Below are 18,474 nucleotides of genomic sequence, written 5' to 3'. Positions count from 1 at the left end.
GGTGACCCATCTTCCCTCCCTTGGTTTTTGAGTTAGCCCAGGTGATAACTGATTGCTCTGAGGGCCATGAAACTTTTTTTTTTTCATGGCATCTAGATTGGCTGGGGAGAAGCATCTTTTTCACCTTCCTTGGAGTTTCAGCTTTAAAGGATAGTATATAGCAGCCCTTTGTTCTGGACAGAATTTTTTTTTTGTCACAAGTTTGATGGTGGGTGGAATAGTGCATGTGTTCATGAGAGAGTATGTATGTGTTTATGGCATGTTTGGGGTGAAAGGACAAGTGTCCTAACAAACTAGCCATGGAACAGGGCACCAACATAGAGTTGCAATGGGAGGTGCTTGTAAACAGTCACATAGCCCTGGTTGTTACCTGCAATGTGGGGGCAACTGCAAGGTGGAAACCTGCTTTTACTGACTCATGACACCCAGCACAGGGTTTTCCCTCAGGAAGTGCACTCAGGTGAGAGCAGCGTGGAAAGCCAGGCCAATATATTGGTGGGATAACTGCTTAGGTTCCTGTGTTATTCTGTCTTACTGATTTTGGATTTGATTGACATGAATGCAGGTTTAAATAAAATGGTAGCCTACATATGCCAAGACCAGTGTCTGTCTCATTCTTGTCTACTACAATATTACAGTGGTACCTCGGGTTACAGACATTTCAGGTTACAGACGCTTCAGGTTACAGACTCTGCTAACCCAGAAATAGTACCTTGGGTTAAGAACTTTGCTTCAGGATGAGAACAGAAATCGTGCAGCAGCAGTGCGACGGCAGTGGGAGGCCCCAATAGCTAAAGTGGTGCTTCAGGTTAAGAACAGTTTCAGGTTAAGAACAGACCTCCAGAACGAATTAAGTTCTTAACCCAAGGTACCACTGTATTGCTATTAGGTCTTAAGTATTTATATCACTTGCTTTCTACAAACTTGTTGCCACCTATGATGAACATTAGAATGCATTTTCCACTTAGAATGACTGGAATGTGTTTATCTACTTTTATAGGGCAGGGTAGCATTTATATTGCACTTTTCCCCTCAATACACTTTGCATGCAATAATTCTTAGCAGCAATCCTGTAAGGTATTGTCCCTATGTTTCTCCACTCACAACTTATTATTCCTTCTCTGTTTTCTCCTCCCTTCACCCCTCCACCCCAGGTTTGTGAGTATCCAGATGGGACAAAATCGCTGAAACTAGGAGATTTTGGACTAGCCACTGTGGTTGAAGGACCCCTCTATACAGTCTGTGGCACGCCAACATACGTAGCTCCTGAAATCATTGCAGAGACAGGGTGAACATGCATTATTAAAATGGGGTTTCTTCTTATTGTGTTTGGTGTAAGAAAGTGTGCGCGCACCTTTTAATATGTTTTAAGAATAGTTATAGAGTGGTTGTGTATAGTTGTTTGAACAGGAAATATATTTGAAATCAGTGGGTTGTATCCAACTAAGCTTTACTTGGAGTAGACACATTGAAATTTATAGACCTAAGTTAGCAATGTCTGCTGATTTTGGTAGGTCTACTCTAAGTACAACTAATGTTTGATATGAACCCATTTATCCTAAGGCCCCGTATAAACAGGTATGTGCTTATGTAGGCTTGAGTCAGGTATTGGGTTTTTTCCGAGGCTTGCAGAAGCCATAGTCTTCTGATTAAATGGAAGCCATAGGCTTCAGCTGAAATGGAAAACTTTGGTTTGGCAAAACCGCACAAGTTACTAATCAAGCTGAAGATGTGAGAGAAGGAGGGATAGGAAGAAAGGAGTTTGTGAACACCAAACCATCATTTGACATTACACCTGAACAAAGCCAAATATTATTTTCACATTGGATAATATATGGAATACCATGAGATACAGACAATAGACATTTTATTATATTCCATATAGTAATATGTACATGTATTCTATATAATAATATCTGGTAGCAGAATATGAACAAATTAATCTCAGCCTGATCTTTACTTACTTCTAGGTCAATAGCAAGCTTTGTCAAGCTTTGCTTGGAAATTTGCTGTTAGCGTGCTGCTAAAATTAGAAATCAAAATGGCACGAACCAGTAAATTTGAATAAACCTGAGAACCTTCTGTGCAGAATCTTGTAGTGCATATGGAGGAAGTATCTTAAAGATGTCATTACCCGCCCCCCTCTTCTTTTACAGTTATGGCTTAAAGGTCGACATTTGGGCTGCAGGTGTCATCACATTCATACTGTTATGTGGATTTCCACCATTTCGTAGGTAAGTAGTATGAAGTGACATTTAAAATGGATGATCTGTTTCTCCCTACGCTACATCACTTTCAATCTTTAAATTGTAAATATTATAAATACTGTTTCTTCTCTCATATTTCACAGGCTATATATCTTCCTTCCTTCCTTCCTTCCTTCCTTCCTTCCTTCCTTCCTTCCTTCCTTCCAATTCTGTTAAGTATAATGCATTCAGTTTATCTGCCATCAGAATATTCAGAAAGAAGAGCAATATTCGTTACAGGAAGAAATGAATAGGCTATATTGTTTGTCAAAGGTAGGCAGACAAGGCTCCCAGCATCTTTGTCACCTTGTCCTTGAGTCTGTTTCTTCAGAACCCATCTGTTGTATTAAGCATGCAGAGCTTGCCCTCTAGTGTTAGAACTTGGACTTGGACATCTTATAACTATAATCAGCATATGGTGTTAGAACATTCATGTATCTGATGTCTTTAGATTCCCAATTTTCATTTATTACAAACCTTTTGGTGGTCAAGGTAGCTGGACTTCTTGAGCCGGTTCATATATTCATCAAATACAGGGGCTTCCAGGAGTGCAAAAAATATTCATATTAGAATCATAGAATTGTGGAGTTGGAAAGGACTCTGAGGATCACCAGTACCTCTCCCTACAATGAAGAATCTCAACTAAAGCATCCATGACAGATGGCCATCCAACCTTTGCTATAAAACCTCCAAGGAAGGAGATTCCACCACCTCCCATGGGAGTCAGTTCCAGTGTTCCACTGTCAAACAGCTCTTACCGTCAGAAAATTCTACTTGATGTTTAGTCGGAATCTTCTTTCTGGAATCTTTCGGTCCTTGTCTCTGGAGCAGGAGAAAACAAGCTTGATCTATCCACCATGTGACAGCCCTTTAGATATTTGAAGATGGATATCATATCTCCTCTAAGTTGCCTGTTTACCAGGTTAAACATACCCAATTTCATCAATCATTCCTCATAAGGCTTGGCTTCCAGACCCTTCTTGGTCACCCTCCTCTGCACCCATTCCAGTTTGTCAATATCCTTCTTAAACTGTGGTGCCCAGAACTCATGTATAATCTTCCTTATTGATTTCCCCTTTCTTACATTTCTTGAACATTTCATTCTTACATCTTGGCTCATCTCTAAGCTCCTTTTGCAGAAATGGTCCTTAGCCTCATGAAAGGCATCCACAGCCCACACAGCATAGTGAAATGTCCTGTAGGGCAGGAATGGGCAACCTGTGGCCCTCCAGATGTTGTTGACAGTTCCTATCATCACTGTTTTCAATTTCATTGTTCTGCATGGGACAATGACAATAAAGATATCGAATATCATATATATCGTTCATTGGCCATGCTGGCTCCGACTGGTGGGAGTTCAGCAACATCCAGAGGGCCATAAGTTAGCCACCTCTGCCATGCGACATGGCAATAGGAAGAGGTAATCAGTTCTGGTGAGCAAAGCAGCTTCCATAAATCAGTATACCAATGCAAAGGAAACTGAAATGTTAGCAGTAAAGGGCTGTATTCAACCAAGTTACCAGTATATGTAGAGTAGAACTATTGAAATTAATGACTAACTTAGGCCCATTAATTTTAATAAGTCTCCTCCAAACAAACTTAGTTAAATACCACCCAAACATTTCAGAGTTGTCTCTCCACAACTGCAAACCTGTTCATGTGAGAGCCAGTATGGTGTGGTAGACTCGTAATCTGATGAACAGGGTTCGCGTCTCTGCTCTTCCAGATGCATCTGCTGGGTGACCTTGGGCTACTCACACTTCTCTAAAGTCTCTCAGCCTCACCTCACAGAGTGTTTGTTGTGGGGGAGGAAGGGAAAGGGGAAAGTTAGCTGCTTTGAGACTCCTTCGGGTAGTGATAAAGCGGGATATCAAATCCAAACTCTTCTTCTAGCTGTTCCTGCCCTGAGCTATGAGGGCAGGCTTCAGTTTCTGCACAATTGAATTCAGATGACTGTTTGTGCTCTTTTTAATCACAGAATGCTGTTTTATGTTTCATTTTATACATATTGTTGTACACTGCCCTGCTATTTTATGATACGGCAGTATATACGGTAAATACTTTTAAAAATACTTTTATAAATAAATATAAATACTACTTTATAAAATCCTGCACAACATATAACTTGAATCCAAGTGTGAGGAAATGATACGTTACTTCACTGCTCAGGATGGGAGCAGCTAGAACAGGTTAGCATCTCTTCCCTATTTCATATAATTGCCCATAGTAACAGACTGTTTGATGTGTAGGGAGAAATGTGCCACTTTAGAGCCACTGAGGTGTTCTGAAGTCTTTCACTGACAAGAAGCAGCCAGAAACCTGTTTTCTTTACTTGTATGGCTTAAATAAATTGAGTCCAAAGTTGTATAAGAATGAAAATTAGGGCAGAGTGATGCAGATCTGACTAATTGTTTGTTTAATGATCTCTATTATGTTTTATATTCTGAACAGCGTATTATATTTCTTCTTGGGTATTCTCTGAACAGAGAGCAGTTTGTAAATTCTGAACTAATCAATAAAAATAAAGAAACATAACTTTGGTTTTTTTAGCATTCATAAATGATTTTTAAATTGACATGCTTTTTCTTCTTGGTTTTGATCCACAGTGAGAACAATGTGCAAGAAGATCTCTTTGATCAGATCTTGGTTGGAAAGCTAGAATTTCCCTCTCCATACTGGGATAATATCACTGACTCTGCTAAGGTATTAGGCTGTATTAATGATATTGAAGTTGAAGCTATGTTTTGGTTTTTGGTTTGGTCTTTGCTACCCAAACTGGTTGCAGAGTACGAAAGACACCAGAGCCATTGCTGGGAGAACAGACCAAGACAAATAGTTTCAGTAGGGGCTCCCATGGTAATGCAGCTAGCTTGACAGCTCTTCTTTCATTTGGATATTAAAACATCAGCCACTGCAGTGGGACCAGTTCAGTCAAGTGATTAAGGAAAATACTCAAGTTCACATTCTTTTCTGAAAGTCATAAGTTTTAGGTAATATGCTGACAGGTGCTCTGCTAAATCAGAATACGAACTTATCCGCATCAAAGGTCAGTAGAATAGGTCAGTAGAATATTTATGCCTAGATGTGGGCAACAATTGACTGTAATCATGTGACATTGAGGAGAATGTAATTAAGTTCATGTTTAATGCCTGTTTTGATTTATGACACAGTTGAAATGTTCCCATTTTTGTTTCCACTTTTGTAAAGTAAAATGAAACACAGGTACTAGACTCCTATTTTCTAAATAAGAAATAGATGCTTTTCATTTGCTGTAGGGGATCAGGACCCCTTCCTTTAGGCATGGGCCTATATTGTAAGAATAATGAATTCTGCAGTAGTGAAACAGCAATATTTGTTTCTAGGCAAAAGCAATTCCACCTCCACCACCTCCAGTGTGTGCAGTCAATGGCAGTGTGGTTTTTAGATGGAAGGTGTTGCTGTGAATATCATGGGCTTTGCCTCCCAGGAGGGAATTCCTGGTGCAATTCTCTTATCTCAAAAATATGGCTAACTTCTGACACAACCCTCTTGCTACAGTTTTGTGGGATGAGTGCTTCCCCATTTTAGAGTGTAACCACAGCCATCAATATGCTTTTAAACAGAAGGTGAGGATGCACTTGAGGCTTCCTTTTGCGGTCTGCTTAGCATCCTTCCCCCAGCATCTGTGCACTTTATTGCTTCTGCACAGCCAGAAATAAAGCTGCCGAAGAAAAATCTTAATTGGGACACGTACTTACTTACTTCATTAGAGACTACTTACCAAGAGAACGTAAACTCAAAGTCTAGTGGGCATGAAGATCGAAAGCAAAAATTGTGACAAAAGCAGTCTCCCATTTTTAATACAACTATAAATTGTGCTCATTCATTTCCTCATGTTTCCTTCCCCCCTCCCTTTCCAGGAGTTAATTAGTCTGATGCTACAAGTAAATGTGGAAGCGCGATATACAGCCGCTCAGATTCTAAACCACCCCTGGGTATCAGTGAGTAAATACTTTCTTATGTTGCATCTTTATGCAAAATTAATTCTAAAGAAGCCCACTCTGCGTTAAGTCCTAATCTTCTGAAATGCAGTTTGGCACATCTGCCAGCTAAGTTCTACCTTTACGCTGTTACTCCAAAGCCGCTTGCATAGTCTGATATGTGCTGCTATTGTTGTTTTTTAATGCCCCCCAAAATCTTCCATCTAGTTGCATGGTCTGTATTTGAAGGCTTCAGAAGACACATGGGTACTTGACGGCCCTTGTTTTCAAAACAACTGAAGTTTCTCTCAGTCAGGCCTGGGCAGAGGGGGAGGGCAGCTTGGGTACACTTGCCCCAGGCCTCAGAGTGCTAAACTGACCAGGGGCCCCATCAGGAATCAGCTGCTTTTTTGTTTGAGTTTTTATTCTAAGAAGACTCCTGCCCCTGGCCTCAGACAAGCTCTGCACGGGCCTGCTATCAGTGTTGTGATTATGACAGAATTGTACTTCCATGTCAGTTTTCTGGTAGAAGGAACAAAATAAAAAAATTCCTTCCAGTAGCACCTTAAAGACCAACTAAGTTAGTTCTTGGTATGAGCTTTCGTGTGCATGCACACTTCTTCAGATACACTGAAACAGAAGTCACCAGACCCTTATATAAGTATAGTGAGAAGGAGGGGAGGGGTATTACTCAGAAGGGTGGTGGGAATGGGTGATAGGCAGATAGCTGTGATGAGCCTGTTGACGACTCTTAACGACTGCAGTAGGTCTTACAGGAAAAAGCAAGGGGTGAGAAGGTGAAAAATGGCTTTGTCATGTATAATGAGATAAGAATCCAATGTCTTCAGACCAGGTCTCTCCATGGTTTTAAGTTTGGTAATAAGTTGCAGTTCAGCAGCTTCTCTTTCCAGTCTATTTCTGAAATTCCTTTGTAATAGAACAGCTACTTTGAAATCTTGTATGGAATGTCCTGGGAGATTGAAGTGTTCTCTTACTGGTTTCTCTGTCTTGTGGTTCCTGATGTCAGATTTATGTCCGTTTATTCTTTGGCGTAAGGTTTGGCCTGTTTGTCCAATATAGAGAGCTGAAGGACACTGTTGGCATTTGATGGCATACACAATGTTAGACGATGAGCAATTAAATAGTCCCGAGATGGTATGTGTGATGTTGTTGGGGCCAGTAATGGTGTTGTCCAGGTGTATGTGGCAGCAAAGTTGGCATCTGGGTTTATTGCAGGCTCTGGTGCCAGTGTCCGTGTTAAGTCTGGTTGTAGTATTATTGTGGGTTAGGAGTTGTTTAAGATTGGGTGGCTGTCTGTAGGCAATGAAAGGTCTTCCTCCCAGAGCTTGAGAAAGAGAACTGTCATTGTCCAGGAGAGGTTGTAGATCTCTGATGATGCGTTGTACTGTTTTAACTTGGGAGCTGTATGTGATGACTAGAGGTGTTCTGTTATTTTCTTTTTTTGGGTCTGTCTTGCAGCAAGTTCTCTCTGGGTATCAGTCTGGCTCTGTTGATCTGTTGTCTAACTTCATCTGCTGGGTATTTTAGTTCTAAAAAGGTTTGCTGTAGATCTCTTAGGTGAGAGTCTCTGTCTGTAGAATTGGAACAGTTGCGGCTGTAACGTAGTGCCTGGCTATATACAATGGACTGTTTGGTATGTTTGGGATGGTAGCTAGAGGCATGTAGATATGTTTGTCGGTCAGTTGGTTTACGGTATAAGGTGGTGTCTATGCGCCCATCCTATATTTTTATAGTAGTGTCCAAAAAATGTATTTCTTGTATAGATTGATTCATTGTTAGGTTGATTGTGGGGTGAAAATCATTGAATTTCTGGTGGAAGGTGTCCAGGGTCTGTTGACCATGTGTCCAGATGATAAAAATATCGTCAATGTATCGCAGGTACAAGAGAGGTTTGAGTGGGTAGGAGTTTAGGAAACGTTGTTCTAAATCCGCCATGAAGATGTTGGCATACTGTGGGGCCATGCGGGTGCCCATTGCTGTGCCGCTGATCTGAAGGAACAGGTCATCACCGAATTTGAAGTTGTTGTGGGTAAGGACAAATTGGCAGAGTTTGGTAGCAAAGTCCGCTGTGGTTTTATCTGAAATGGTGTTCCTTATAGCTTGTAAACCATCGTTGTGTGGGATGTTGGTATACAGAGATTCCACATCCATAGTAGCTAGTATAGTATTGTTGGGAAGATTATTTAAATATTGTAGAAGGAGACATTTTTGTGGTAGAAGGAGACATTTTTGTGGCTGGCTACTTGATCAGCAGAGTCAGTCCTGGCAGTGCCTCTGACATGTTGGGTGAGAGGAGGGGAAAGAGGCTCAATTTCTGGTCTGCACAATGCATAACCAGAATGGACAGAATGTTTAGCAGTATACAAGCAGTGAAAGAGCACTGGAGCCTGGGAGCTGATGCCTGATTTTGTTGAGCTCTCTGCCTACATTGGGATGATTGCAGTAGCATGAGGAATCTGTGGTTTTCCAGAGGTTGTTTAACTACAGCTCTCACAAGCCATGACCATTGGCCATGCTGACTGGGACTGATGGGAGTTAGAAACCAATAATATACAGAAGGCCACAGGTTTTCTACCACTGCTGTACAGGTTTCAAAACTACTTTGAGCATTCACATGTTCAGGCAAATACCTGAACACACCTTATGTGTCAAATGTGGATGGCAGCAAGCCTGGCTACATGAAGAAGCACTGCAGGGGCAACTACTTTTGATTGCCTGAAGTAGAGTAGAAACCTCTGTAAACCTTCATTTTACAACATGGGAAAGGCTGGATTTTTCTGATGAGGGGCGGGCGTTGCATGTCATGATGGTAAGGGCAGGGCTTGCCATGGCATGCCTCTGCCCTCCTCCATATGTTCAGATTTCACTGAGTCCCTGAACATGCCTATTGTGTGTTGACATTTTAGTGAACCTCTGAAAAGAGGCATGGGTATCTGGGAAATAAATTTATTGTGCTTCATTTGAAAACTGTTCGTTCCACTGTGTTTTCACAGTTTGTTACCTTTCATTTTGTAGTTATTTTATTTTATTTATATCCTGCCTGTCCTCTCAAAGGAGCCCAGGGGTGGCAGTAACATATACTGTAGAGAATGTTTTCATAGTCTGCATGTTATCATAGCATGAATTCATGATGTTCGCCAGAAGTCCAACAATTTCGATACAATCACAAGGCAGAAGGCATCTAAAGATAAGCTTTGCATTGGATTAACATCATAGGACTAAAAAGTGCTTATATCTGTCCCTTAGCAGCCACTGGGATTTAGAACTGTTTAGTTACAGTTATATATCACGCCCAGAGATTTTTCCTTCTTGGTTTTATGTGGCAGAAGGCTCATTTTGTGGAAAAGTTTGTGTCCAGGCTATTTCATGTCCAGGCTAATTTGTCATCCCACTCCAAAGAAAGAAAAGGAAAGAAAGAAAAGGAAAGAAAGAAAAGGAAGGAAAGAAAAGGAAGGAAAGAAAAGGAAAGAAAGAAAGAAAGAAAGAAAGAAAGAAAGAAAGAAAGAAAGAAAGAGCGGGGGATAGCAATGCTTTTCTGCATACTAAAATGCGGTTCTCTTTTTTTCTTTACAAAGGATGATGCCTCCCAGGAAAATAATATGCAAGCTGAAGTAACAGGTAAATTAAAGCAGCACTTTAACAACACACTACCAAAACAGAATAACCCAACCGCAGGGGTTTCTGTCATCATGGTAAGCAAATGCATAATTTTTATTATTTTACTAATCTACTATCAGTCACCTGCCAGCTCCCCCATACCACCTGCCCTCAGAAATGCCATTATGAAATCCTTCCATTGAAAAAGAGCAGTGAATATTTTTGGTTGTGTCTGTTTCCCCCCGTGCTGTGGATGCATTTTTAAGAACAACACTTTAAAAGGAGCTGCTGACATTTTTTGTGTTTAATATTTTTTGTTTTATAATTGTGTAATTTCACTTTAAGCAAACAGTTCAGACCTATTTAAGTCACCTGTTATCTTTGTGTCCAGTCACAGATAGCTTTCAGCTATTCCACCTGTGCTCTAAAGAATTTTTATTTCATAAAATACAGCATTTTGGCAATGATGTTCTTAAAGATGCTACCTTATGTTAGCGGCTTTTGTTTGCACTGCTACACAAATATGCAGCACCAATAGACATTGTTATGCAGTAGGAAACCAAAGTCATTTTAGGTTTGGGGAAAATCCTAAGATTTCTGGAAAGAATTATGGTGGTGCCTCAGCCTATGGCCCTGTACTCACTTACCTCTAGGTAAAACCTTGTCATCATGGGTAAGCAAGAAGTATAAGACTGCACTGTCTGTCATTGTACATTCGTAGCTATCTATATCAGCTTATGAATGACAGTTTAAAAAGTAGCATTTTATTTTAGAATAAATACAGCAATAGAAGGGGGGAAATACTTTAGACTGATGCTGTTGCTTGCATTTCATTTGACAGTTTGACTTGACAGTCTGAGGGGCCCCAGAACTTCATACTTTGTATTTTTGAGACTTATGGATAAACCTGAAGCAGAAACCTGGTATAAAATATATTATTTAACAGAGTGATTTTAAATTCTAACTCTTAGCTGCTCGCAAGTTTGCACGCCTTTAAGCTTGCCTCCAGTATAATGCAGTTTCTGCCTTCTTATTGGTGTGGAGTTTTCTAATCCTCCGGCCTGATGGTTTTGTTTCTAGCCAGTGAAACACACTGCAAACACTACTTATGGGTTTTTGTTGCCTTTTCTCCTTCCCTGCTGATTAAACTGCTGCAATACAACTGAGTAACTATATATAGGGTAGTGAGAAGAATATGGAGATGTGTAGTGCTGACTACAGTCACTTGCTGCATTAATTAAATGGGAAGGGAAAAGCCAGAATGATTTTAGTATTGAGGTGCAGAACATATACAATAATTTCCGTAGATGTTCAAAGCCTACCTGTTTGGCTCCTCTTCTGAACTAAATAGCCAACCTGTAATCACAGGTTGGCTTGTACATTACTAGGAAGTACAGGGAAAGTGCATTTCTTCTGTTCATGCTTCTGTGGCAAGATCTGTAAGAGGAATTTGGCATCTCCTGTGTGTGGTGAAGCATGTGTACACTTAGCTCAAGAGCAGCTTGCTCATCTTCCCACGAGAGGTGGTAGTGGTGGCGAAGGCATACATAAATTATTTTTTATCACACAACTGCAGAGGTGAACACAACTAGAAGGGTACGGTATATGTTTTTGATTCTGACACACATTTTCTTTTGGGCTTCCCAGTTACGTGCAAAGATCCCCCCAGTACCTATTGCCAGTATTCTAGCAACTTGGTCCCATTGTATACTGTGAATGATCCATTTCTGTATATTTATATAAGAAATCACAGCATACAGGGGGACAAACAGAGATGAGGAGAGATGCCATAACAAAGTCGTCCCCGCTTTTTACTTTTAGTATCTATTTTTATTTGTTATTGAGCCCTAAGAAAATATATGTTTAGGGAATGTGATAAAATCAACTCCACATCTATTCAGCAAGCATTCATTTCCTGTGTTCTGCTGTATACAGAATTGTCTTAATTCCAATTTATTTTCAGCTTTGCATCACAAAACAGTTCTTTCACTGAGATTTTGAGTTAAAGCAGACATGGCCCTCATGTGGTAGAAGAATGAAATTGCATCTTTAAAAAATACAATATGCTGTTTCCCCTTGGAATCTTAAGATATAATGGGTTGTATCCAATGTCAGTCTGACTTGGGGTAGACCCATTTAAACCGATAGACATGACTAATGACTACATTGGGTCCATTAATTTCAGTGGGAACATTCTGAGTAGGGACTATCATTGCATTAAAGCCATTTAGTTCTAGTGCTGCTTTTAATTTCAGAATAGGGTTCTTTATGTTTATAAATGTTGCAATACTATTGGTTCTGCTTCAAGTAAGTCTAGTGTCTGTCCCTTGCTTTCTTCTTTTGCTTCCTCTCCCAATTCCTGCATTGCTTTCCTCTGAGTAGGTCCAAGGCAATGGTATGTACTAATTACGATGCTTTTTCGCTACATTAAAAATATGTTCTTTTTTTAGTTTGAAAGAAAAGGAGAAGTAACCAGATAGCAGTCTGAAGTGGGGATGTCTGTTAAATGATGCAGAAGAGGCACATGGCAAGCTTTCATTGCATTTATATGTTTGCACCATTTGTACCATTTCAGCCATGCATGATGTTTTGTGTCCTGTGTCTTTGGGTGCAGATTCTAGAACTTGAACTGTCTGCAGAAAGGGAAGATAACGGCTCTCCTGGGATGCTATTTGTTGGATTACTGATCCATAATCCTCAAACTGCATCACTACCACTGCCAACATGGTCTCGTGGAATGTGCATTTCTGTGGTCACCCTCATAAAGCAGATAGAAATAACTAAACTTGTATTTTGAGGCTGTTTAACACACTCATGAGAATGAAAGCTTTCCCAGGTGTACCATTAGCTCTGCCCGCCCCATTTCATCTGGGACCTCGATGGTCATACGAAATTTGTATATCATGGGGAAAAGATTCGTCTTAGCTTTCACCCTGATGTGCTAGTTATGAATGTGCAGGTATTCTTCTAGCTGTGGGAATAACTACTCCCACATCAGAAGCCTGAAGTGGAAGAGTTTATGAAAAGCTTTACAGCTAGGTTCTGGTGACCTCCTTAGTTGATAACCACAGCTCCACATTGTGTGGAGTGGTGGCATTAAAACTAATGCCCCATTGATTTCTATTTCTCCTCTAAGCATGAATTTAACTCAGAGTGTCCTACTTACTGCCTTATTGATTTAGGGTGTATTCGTAGGATGCAGTGTTTTCTGTACAACAAGTATTCTCAATTATCCCCAGCTTCTTCTTCTGCCTAATTTGTTTGTGCAAACACTGGCATGGTCAGTAGCCATTCCTGTTATCCCTGTTGCTCATTCTGCACCACTGTGATTTCAGGATTTGGTGGAGACTAAGTGAGCTTTAACCTGTGGATGGTTGGAGCTGCTCACATGAGGGGGGGGGGAGGGAAGTATAGTATATAGAAGAACACATCTTTGCAAGCATGCATATGTAGTCTTTGAAGTAGAAAAAAGTCTAGTATTAAAAACTCCTGTTACTTTTATATCTTGTCCTAACAGCATGTTAACCATTTCTGGTCAATATGCCCTGAGCTATATGAGAAAACAATGCTGGTAATGGTTACATACCTAGATACCTACATACCCAGTCCCCTTGCAATTTAATGTTTATCCACATAGAAGTGCCTTGATTCAAATCAACATCAGGGCTGCCAGTTACTTGCTAGTACAGCTAAATCAGGGTCTGAGTGCTTAACAGGTGTTTTTACACACACACACCCCGGCCACACATACATGTTTTTTCCTCACCAGACTTGCAAAGGAGAAGTGGTTGTTTTTTTGTCGGGGTGGTGGTGGTTGTTTAAAGCAGCTCATTAAAATTATCTCACTGGCATTGCAATGGCATGTTGTTTTCATGCAGTGCTTGTTCCTAATGCGCTGGGTGTGATGCATGTCTGAAGCTAGTCTCCAAAACCATCCACACTAACCACAAATTTACAAAAGCCTTCCAATGTTACTTCTCCTTTTCTTCAGACTAATGCATGCATTGAAAGGTGGGTTTATTGTGTGCTGTCGAATATGAGAGTTGTAACGGTTTAGTGATGTGAGGTTTTTTTTTATTTCTTCATTTATCTGTATTTTAGAACACAGCTCTAGATAAAGAAAGACAAATTTTCTGCAACAAGCGCTGTCAGGACTCTGGCCAAGCTGCTGTGGATCAAACCACTATGATAAATGCTGCAGCTCGTGATCTTCCTGTGGTCGGGCTCAAAACTTTATTTCCTGCTGCTTCTGAGCCACTCTCTACACACTCTGTCTCATCATGTCATGATGATACTGCAGGATTTTGAGACAAATTCTACTGAAGTCCATTGCTAGGTCAGGAATTTATCCACTACTATTCACATGCCCTCACTACTGTAGTTTGTTCACATCTGTCTGAAAGAGAGGTAGGTAGTATGTACGTTAGCTTTTAGTACTTTGACCATTATATTTGGACTTTCTTTTTCCCCCCAAAAAAATAATAATTAGTGTTAAATATAAGTTTGAACATTTTGGGATGTGAATGAATTGATCTACTATCTCATGGTAATCACATGTTGATATACAAACTTCTTACATAGGAAGAACCACTAAAAGGCCTTGCCCACCAAACTCTGGTCTTTATTAAAAATAAAAAATGCCAGGGGTCAACAATTGAGAAGCTGTAATTTGTTTGTGTGACCTTACGAAGTTCAGTTCCAGAGTTATTTTGGAAAGGCAAGACTGGTCCTTAGTGGGCAATCTGTACAATATTGAAAGACAACCTGAGTGAATGTGTGCAGGGTGAGGGGACTTGTTTTCAAGATATTGAAACTAAAGTTTAGAAAACATGAACTTAAACTGTGTGGCATTGAATACAAAAGTAACGCATTCATGGGGCAAATCATTTTTCTCCCATTATTTTTTTGGTATGAAGACTGCAGCCAACAAAGCATTTTTAAGCCGTTGTTGTTGGTTCTGCACTAATTCCCTCCTGGCATTGTTAAACACTACCACAAATTGTCTGGAATAGAACGCTGCTGCATGTCGCATAACCTAAATGGAGCCATATATTCAAAGCAAGCCAACTAAAACACAGAATACTTTGGCCATTTTGTTTTTTTCATTAGCCCACTCTGTATAACTTCAGGAAAACCGGGACTATTGGGGAGCAGTTATGCTAAATGTGCAGTCAAGGTAGATGGATCTTTTATCTTAATGATCTTTTATCTTAATGCTTGTTTCAATATTGTATGTACTCTTGCTTACTTCCCTTTTGCTCCTTTTTAACAATTCTGAATCATTTTCTATTAGCCTTTACCTTAGAACTGTAAGATCTGCAATAAACATTCTTGAAAAGAACACACTTTCAATTTTTCTTTTAGAAAGTCTTATCAGATGTGTGTGTTAAACTTGATTTCCTTTTGTCTTGCATGCCATTTACATTATCGGAATAGAGGCTTGGAAATTAGACTGGGCCTTCTTCTGTACACTCAGATTGAGGTTGCAATCATATGCATCCTTACCTGGGAGAAAGCCCCAATCCAGTGTGAATCACTTCCAAGTCACTGCTACAGCCATCCAGGAGCTTTTCGAAATTTAATGTGAGTACTACAGTAGCCATATTTTTTTTAAAAAAAAGCATTTCTTCATAGAACTGAACACACCTATCCGAGTTTTTTTTTCTTAGCAAAAAAGAAAAGATTCATTACACATAAATTACAAATGCCTTTTTATTATTTTTTTTCTAAACTGAGTTTTCCCCTTTCAGATCTTTTACCTTAAAGAGAGAGTAGTTGAATGCTAGGAAAAAAAACCAACAATGTGAACTGCTTCAAGTTAGCAGCTGAAGAAAATTATATACCAATATAGATATGGAATGTAAGTTTCAAATCTTAATAAAGCACAACATACAAAGTAATTTATGCAATACAGACCTACAAAACAATACAATCCCTTTCACAAATATTTTCACAGAATTCTGCACAGCAATCTTGTAGAAAAAGTAGAATTTATGCAACACCAAAAATAACATTGTTCCTTAGTATAAATTTTTAATTCGTTACCTAAGAGGCGGGGGCTATTCTGTGATTTTCAACATGATTGGACCAGGACTGATGCAAACATGCCTCATTTTCGTATATGGAATTGGGTATGGCTTGTGCTACACTGCTCTCACAAGCCATGTTACAATGGAATTTAAGCTCTTGCCACCAAAAATTCTGTAGGCAGAGCTGGAATTATCTTCTGCTTGCAGCCTAGTAGTGCTTATAGGCAGCTAGCAGAAGTGTACTTTAGATCTCCACATGACTTTAAAAGTTATGCAGTTTGCTAATAGAGGATACCTCAGTTTTGAGGAACAAGCCACATTTTGGATATGCATTAAAAGGAAGAGGAGGAGGAAAACGTATAGATTTGCATTTCATATAACAACTCTATTGCTGATTTCTTTTTCAACTGCACAACAAAAACAGCAAACTTAAAAAAAAAAATTCAAAAAATTAATTCTCCTGACTTAGAAGCATGCTTGATCATTGATGGAAACAAAATTACATTTATCATAATTTAAATATTCTCGATTCCCAGAAATTCAGTGCTTGAAATAGTATAATCATTGGAAAGGTACAAGAGACAAAATGTGGTGTGGGTTAGCCCAGTTTAAAACACCAGTATTATAACCAACTTACAGTATTATAACCAGCTTCCATTGTTAATCAAATATTCCTCAATATTATAAAGATTTACATGAGAAACATGTTTCATAATATAGCTAGTACAAGAATTTTAGCCATCTTAATTAGGTCTCTCCCCCCCCCCATACATGGATCAAAATAGACTTACTATGACTAAAAATATAGATTTTCTTTTTAAGCTACAGAACCCCAGCAGCCATTTTCTGCTTCTTTCCCCTTCCCCCACAAAAAAGTCAAGCAAAGTCTACAAAAATAGCAATTAGCTTTAAAAAATAGCGTCTCCCAGCAAATTTTAAGTTACATTCAGATGTTATATTAATTATTTATAAGAACGGAGGCTCTGGCAAGCTACCCAAGCGAGACTCCTATGCTTCAAGTCTCCATTTAGCAGTAGGCCTACCTATGCCATCCGGCAACTTTCAACATCAGTACCTAGTCTGGTATTCATGATGCCACCTGTTGAAATCGTTGTAGAAAAGCACTATGCTGCCAGAAGCCATGCCTGTCATTATACACCTATGAAGAAAAGACAGAAGAAAATTGAGGGGGGGGGGAGCCACATGCCCACTTAGCTGAATGATGGCAAAGAATGCCTGGAACTTACGCAGATTGCCACTGGGTATCTGTCAGTGTACGCAGCTGGGATGAGTTGGAGAAAAGGCTTCGGACAAAGAAGCACACTCTACCTTGGCACTGGTTTAAGTTGGGTTGGGAAACCTGTGCAACTCCCATCATCCCTCACCATTGGCCATCCTGCCTGGGGCTGATGGGGATTGGAGTTGAACATCTGGAGGGCACCATCTTGGCCACCCCAGTTGTAATGGAACTAAACCTCTTATCTGTACAACGTTAGCCAACAGAATGGCATGGATCACTCACTTCTTCTAATGGGGATAGTTGTTCCAGCAGTGGGAGAGCTGGGAAGCAGAGCTCACTCCAGCTGTGAAAAGGCTAGCTCCATGAGGCCTACTGTCATCTGGAGGAAGGCATTCCATCGGACTGCCCCGGTGGAACGTGTCAAATCTGAACGAGAAGATCTACAAAGCAAATTTATGAGGCAGATACTGGAGCTTTCACCTGGGACTCTGTCAGCTCATCTTAGAGGTGAGTTGGGTCTCTTGATAGCAACCAGAATTGATCTAAACTATGCTAGATACTTCATAGACCAAATGCTTTTGAGGACCATATTCTCATGAAGCTCTGCTGGTTGGAACAACTAAGAATAGGAGGTTGGGCACAAAAGTGTCAAGATTATGGATTACAATCTTTGAATGGAGAAATATCTATTCTTTAGTTCATGCTCTTAGAAACTGAATCTTCAAGCATGATGCCAGCCAAGAACAGAGCATCCATTATCGCTGCCCGTTACTCTTTTTGGTACCCTCAAATTAAGTGCAACCACTCAAGACCTCACTATTTTGAGAACTTTTCCAGAGTTACGCAGGGCCTTTGCTGAACTTAAGCTTCAATAGATGACCTCAGCATACTTAGAGAGGAGATACTTTGGAATAGCACAGATGGAACAGAAAAGCATTTATGGATGCAGTCAAGTTGGATAGCATGCCCTATTTGTTGATTTGCTCTTTACATACAGTGCCCAGAGAATTATTTTTTATATATATATTGTAATTGTAATTTATTATTTGTACACCGCCCATCTGGTCGGGTTTCCCCAGCCACTCTGGGTAGCTTCCAACAAAGATTAAAAATACATTAAAATATCGCACATTAAAAACTTCCCTTTTTATGTATCCTATTCTCTATTGTTTCTCAGATCAATCCTCCTAGTTGAACTCTTAGCTGAAAACACCTATAAATCTGGTAGCCAAATTTTCTCCGGCAGCTATGAAACTTTATTCCAGTTATGTTAATGCACTGTGATTTTTTAAAAAATGTTGTAAATTATAGACTTATGTTGTGTGATTTTAGCGGAATGTCTTGTTTTTTGCCCTTTGTAAGGCCTCTGGCTATATACAATA

At 39.8% G+C, this 18,474-nt stretch overlaps 2 protein-coding genes across 9 annotated transcripts in view; one reads left to right on the top strand and one right to left on the bottom strand.

The window, feature by feature from the left end:
• DCLK2 (doublecortin like kinase 2) overlaps positions 1-15,164 on the top strand; it is an 84,819-nt gene extending 69,655 nt beyond the window's left edge. For 2 of the 6 annotated variants that reach the window (XM_081875304.1, XM_081875303.1), the window contains 6 exons: positions 1,155-1,288; positions 2,157-2,234; positions 4,853-4,949; positions 6,146-6,226; positions 9,802-9,918; positions 13,925-15,164. In XM_081875304.1, the coding sequence (XP_081731430.1) occupies positions 1,155-1,288; positions 2,157-2,234; positions 4,853-4,949; positions 6,146-6,226; positions 9,802-9,918; positions 13,925-14,131 (714 nt within the window). In that variant the 3' untranslated portion in view covers positions 14,132-15,164. Of the gene's footprint in view, positions 1-1,154; positions 1,289-2,156; positions 2,235-4,852; positions 4,950-6,145; positions 6,227-9,801; positions 9,919-10,664; positions 10,747-12,205; positions 12,219-12,273; positions 12,351-13,924 lie in introns of those variants that run through there. The other 4 variants (XR_014159880.1, XR_014159881.1, XM_081875305.1 and 1 more) reach the window with 4 other exon arrangements.
• Positions 14,297-18,474, bottom strand: part of LRBA (LPS responsive beige-like anchor protein) — a 367,500-nt gene continuing 363,322 nt past the window's right edge. For all 3 annotated transcript variants that reach the window (XM_081875163.1, XM_081875165.1, XM_081875164.1), the window contains exon 57: positions 14,297-17,011. In XM_081875163.1, the coding sequence (XP_081731289.1) occupies positions 16,921-17,011 (91 nt within the window). In that variant the 3' untranslated portion in view covers positions 14,297-16,920. The remainder of the gene's footprint in view (positions 17,012-18,474) is intronic.

Source organism: Podarcis erhardii (assembly GCF_964252035.2).
Source record: "Podarcis erhardii genome assembly, chromosome: 9".
In the NCBI taxonomy this organism is placed as follows: Eukaryota; Metazoa; Chordata; class Lepidosauria; order Squamata; family Lacertidae; genus Podarcis; species Podarcis erhardii.
The sequence above is the reverse complement of the archived record's forward strand: the minus strand, read 5'-3'. Positions and strand labels throughout refer to the sequence as shown.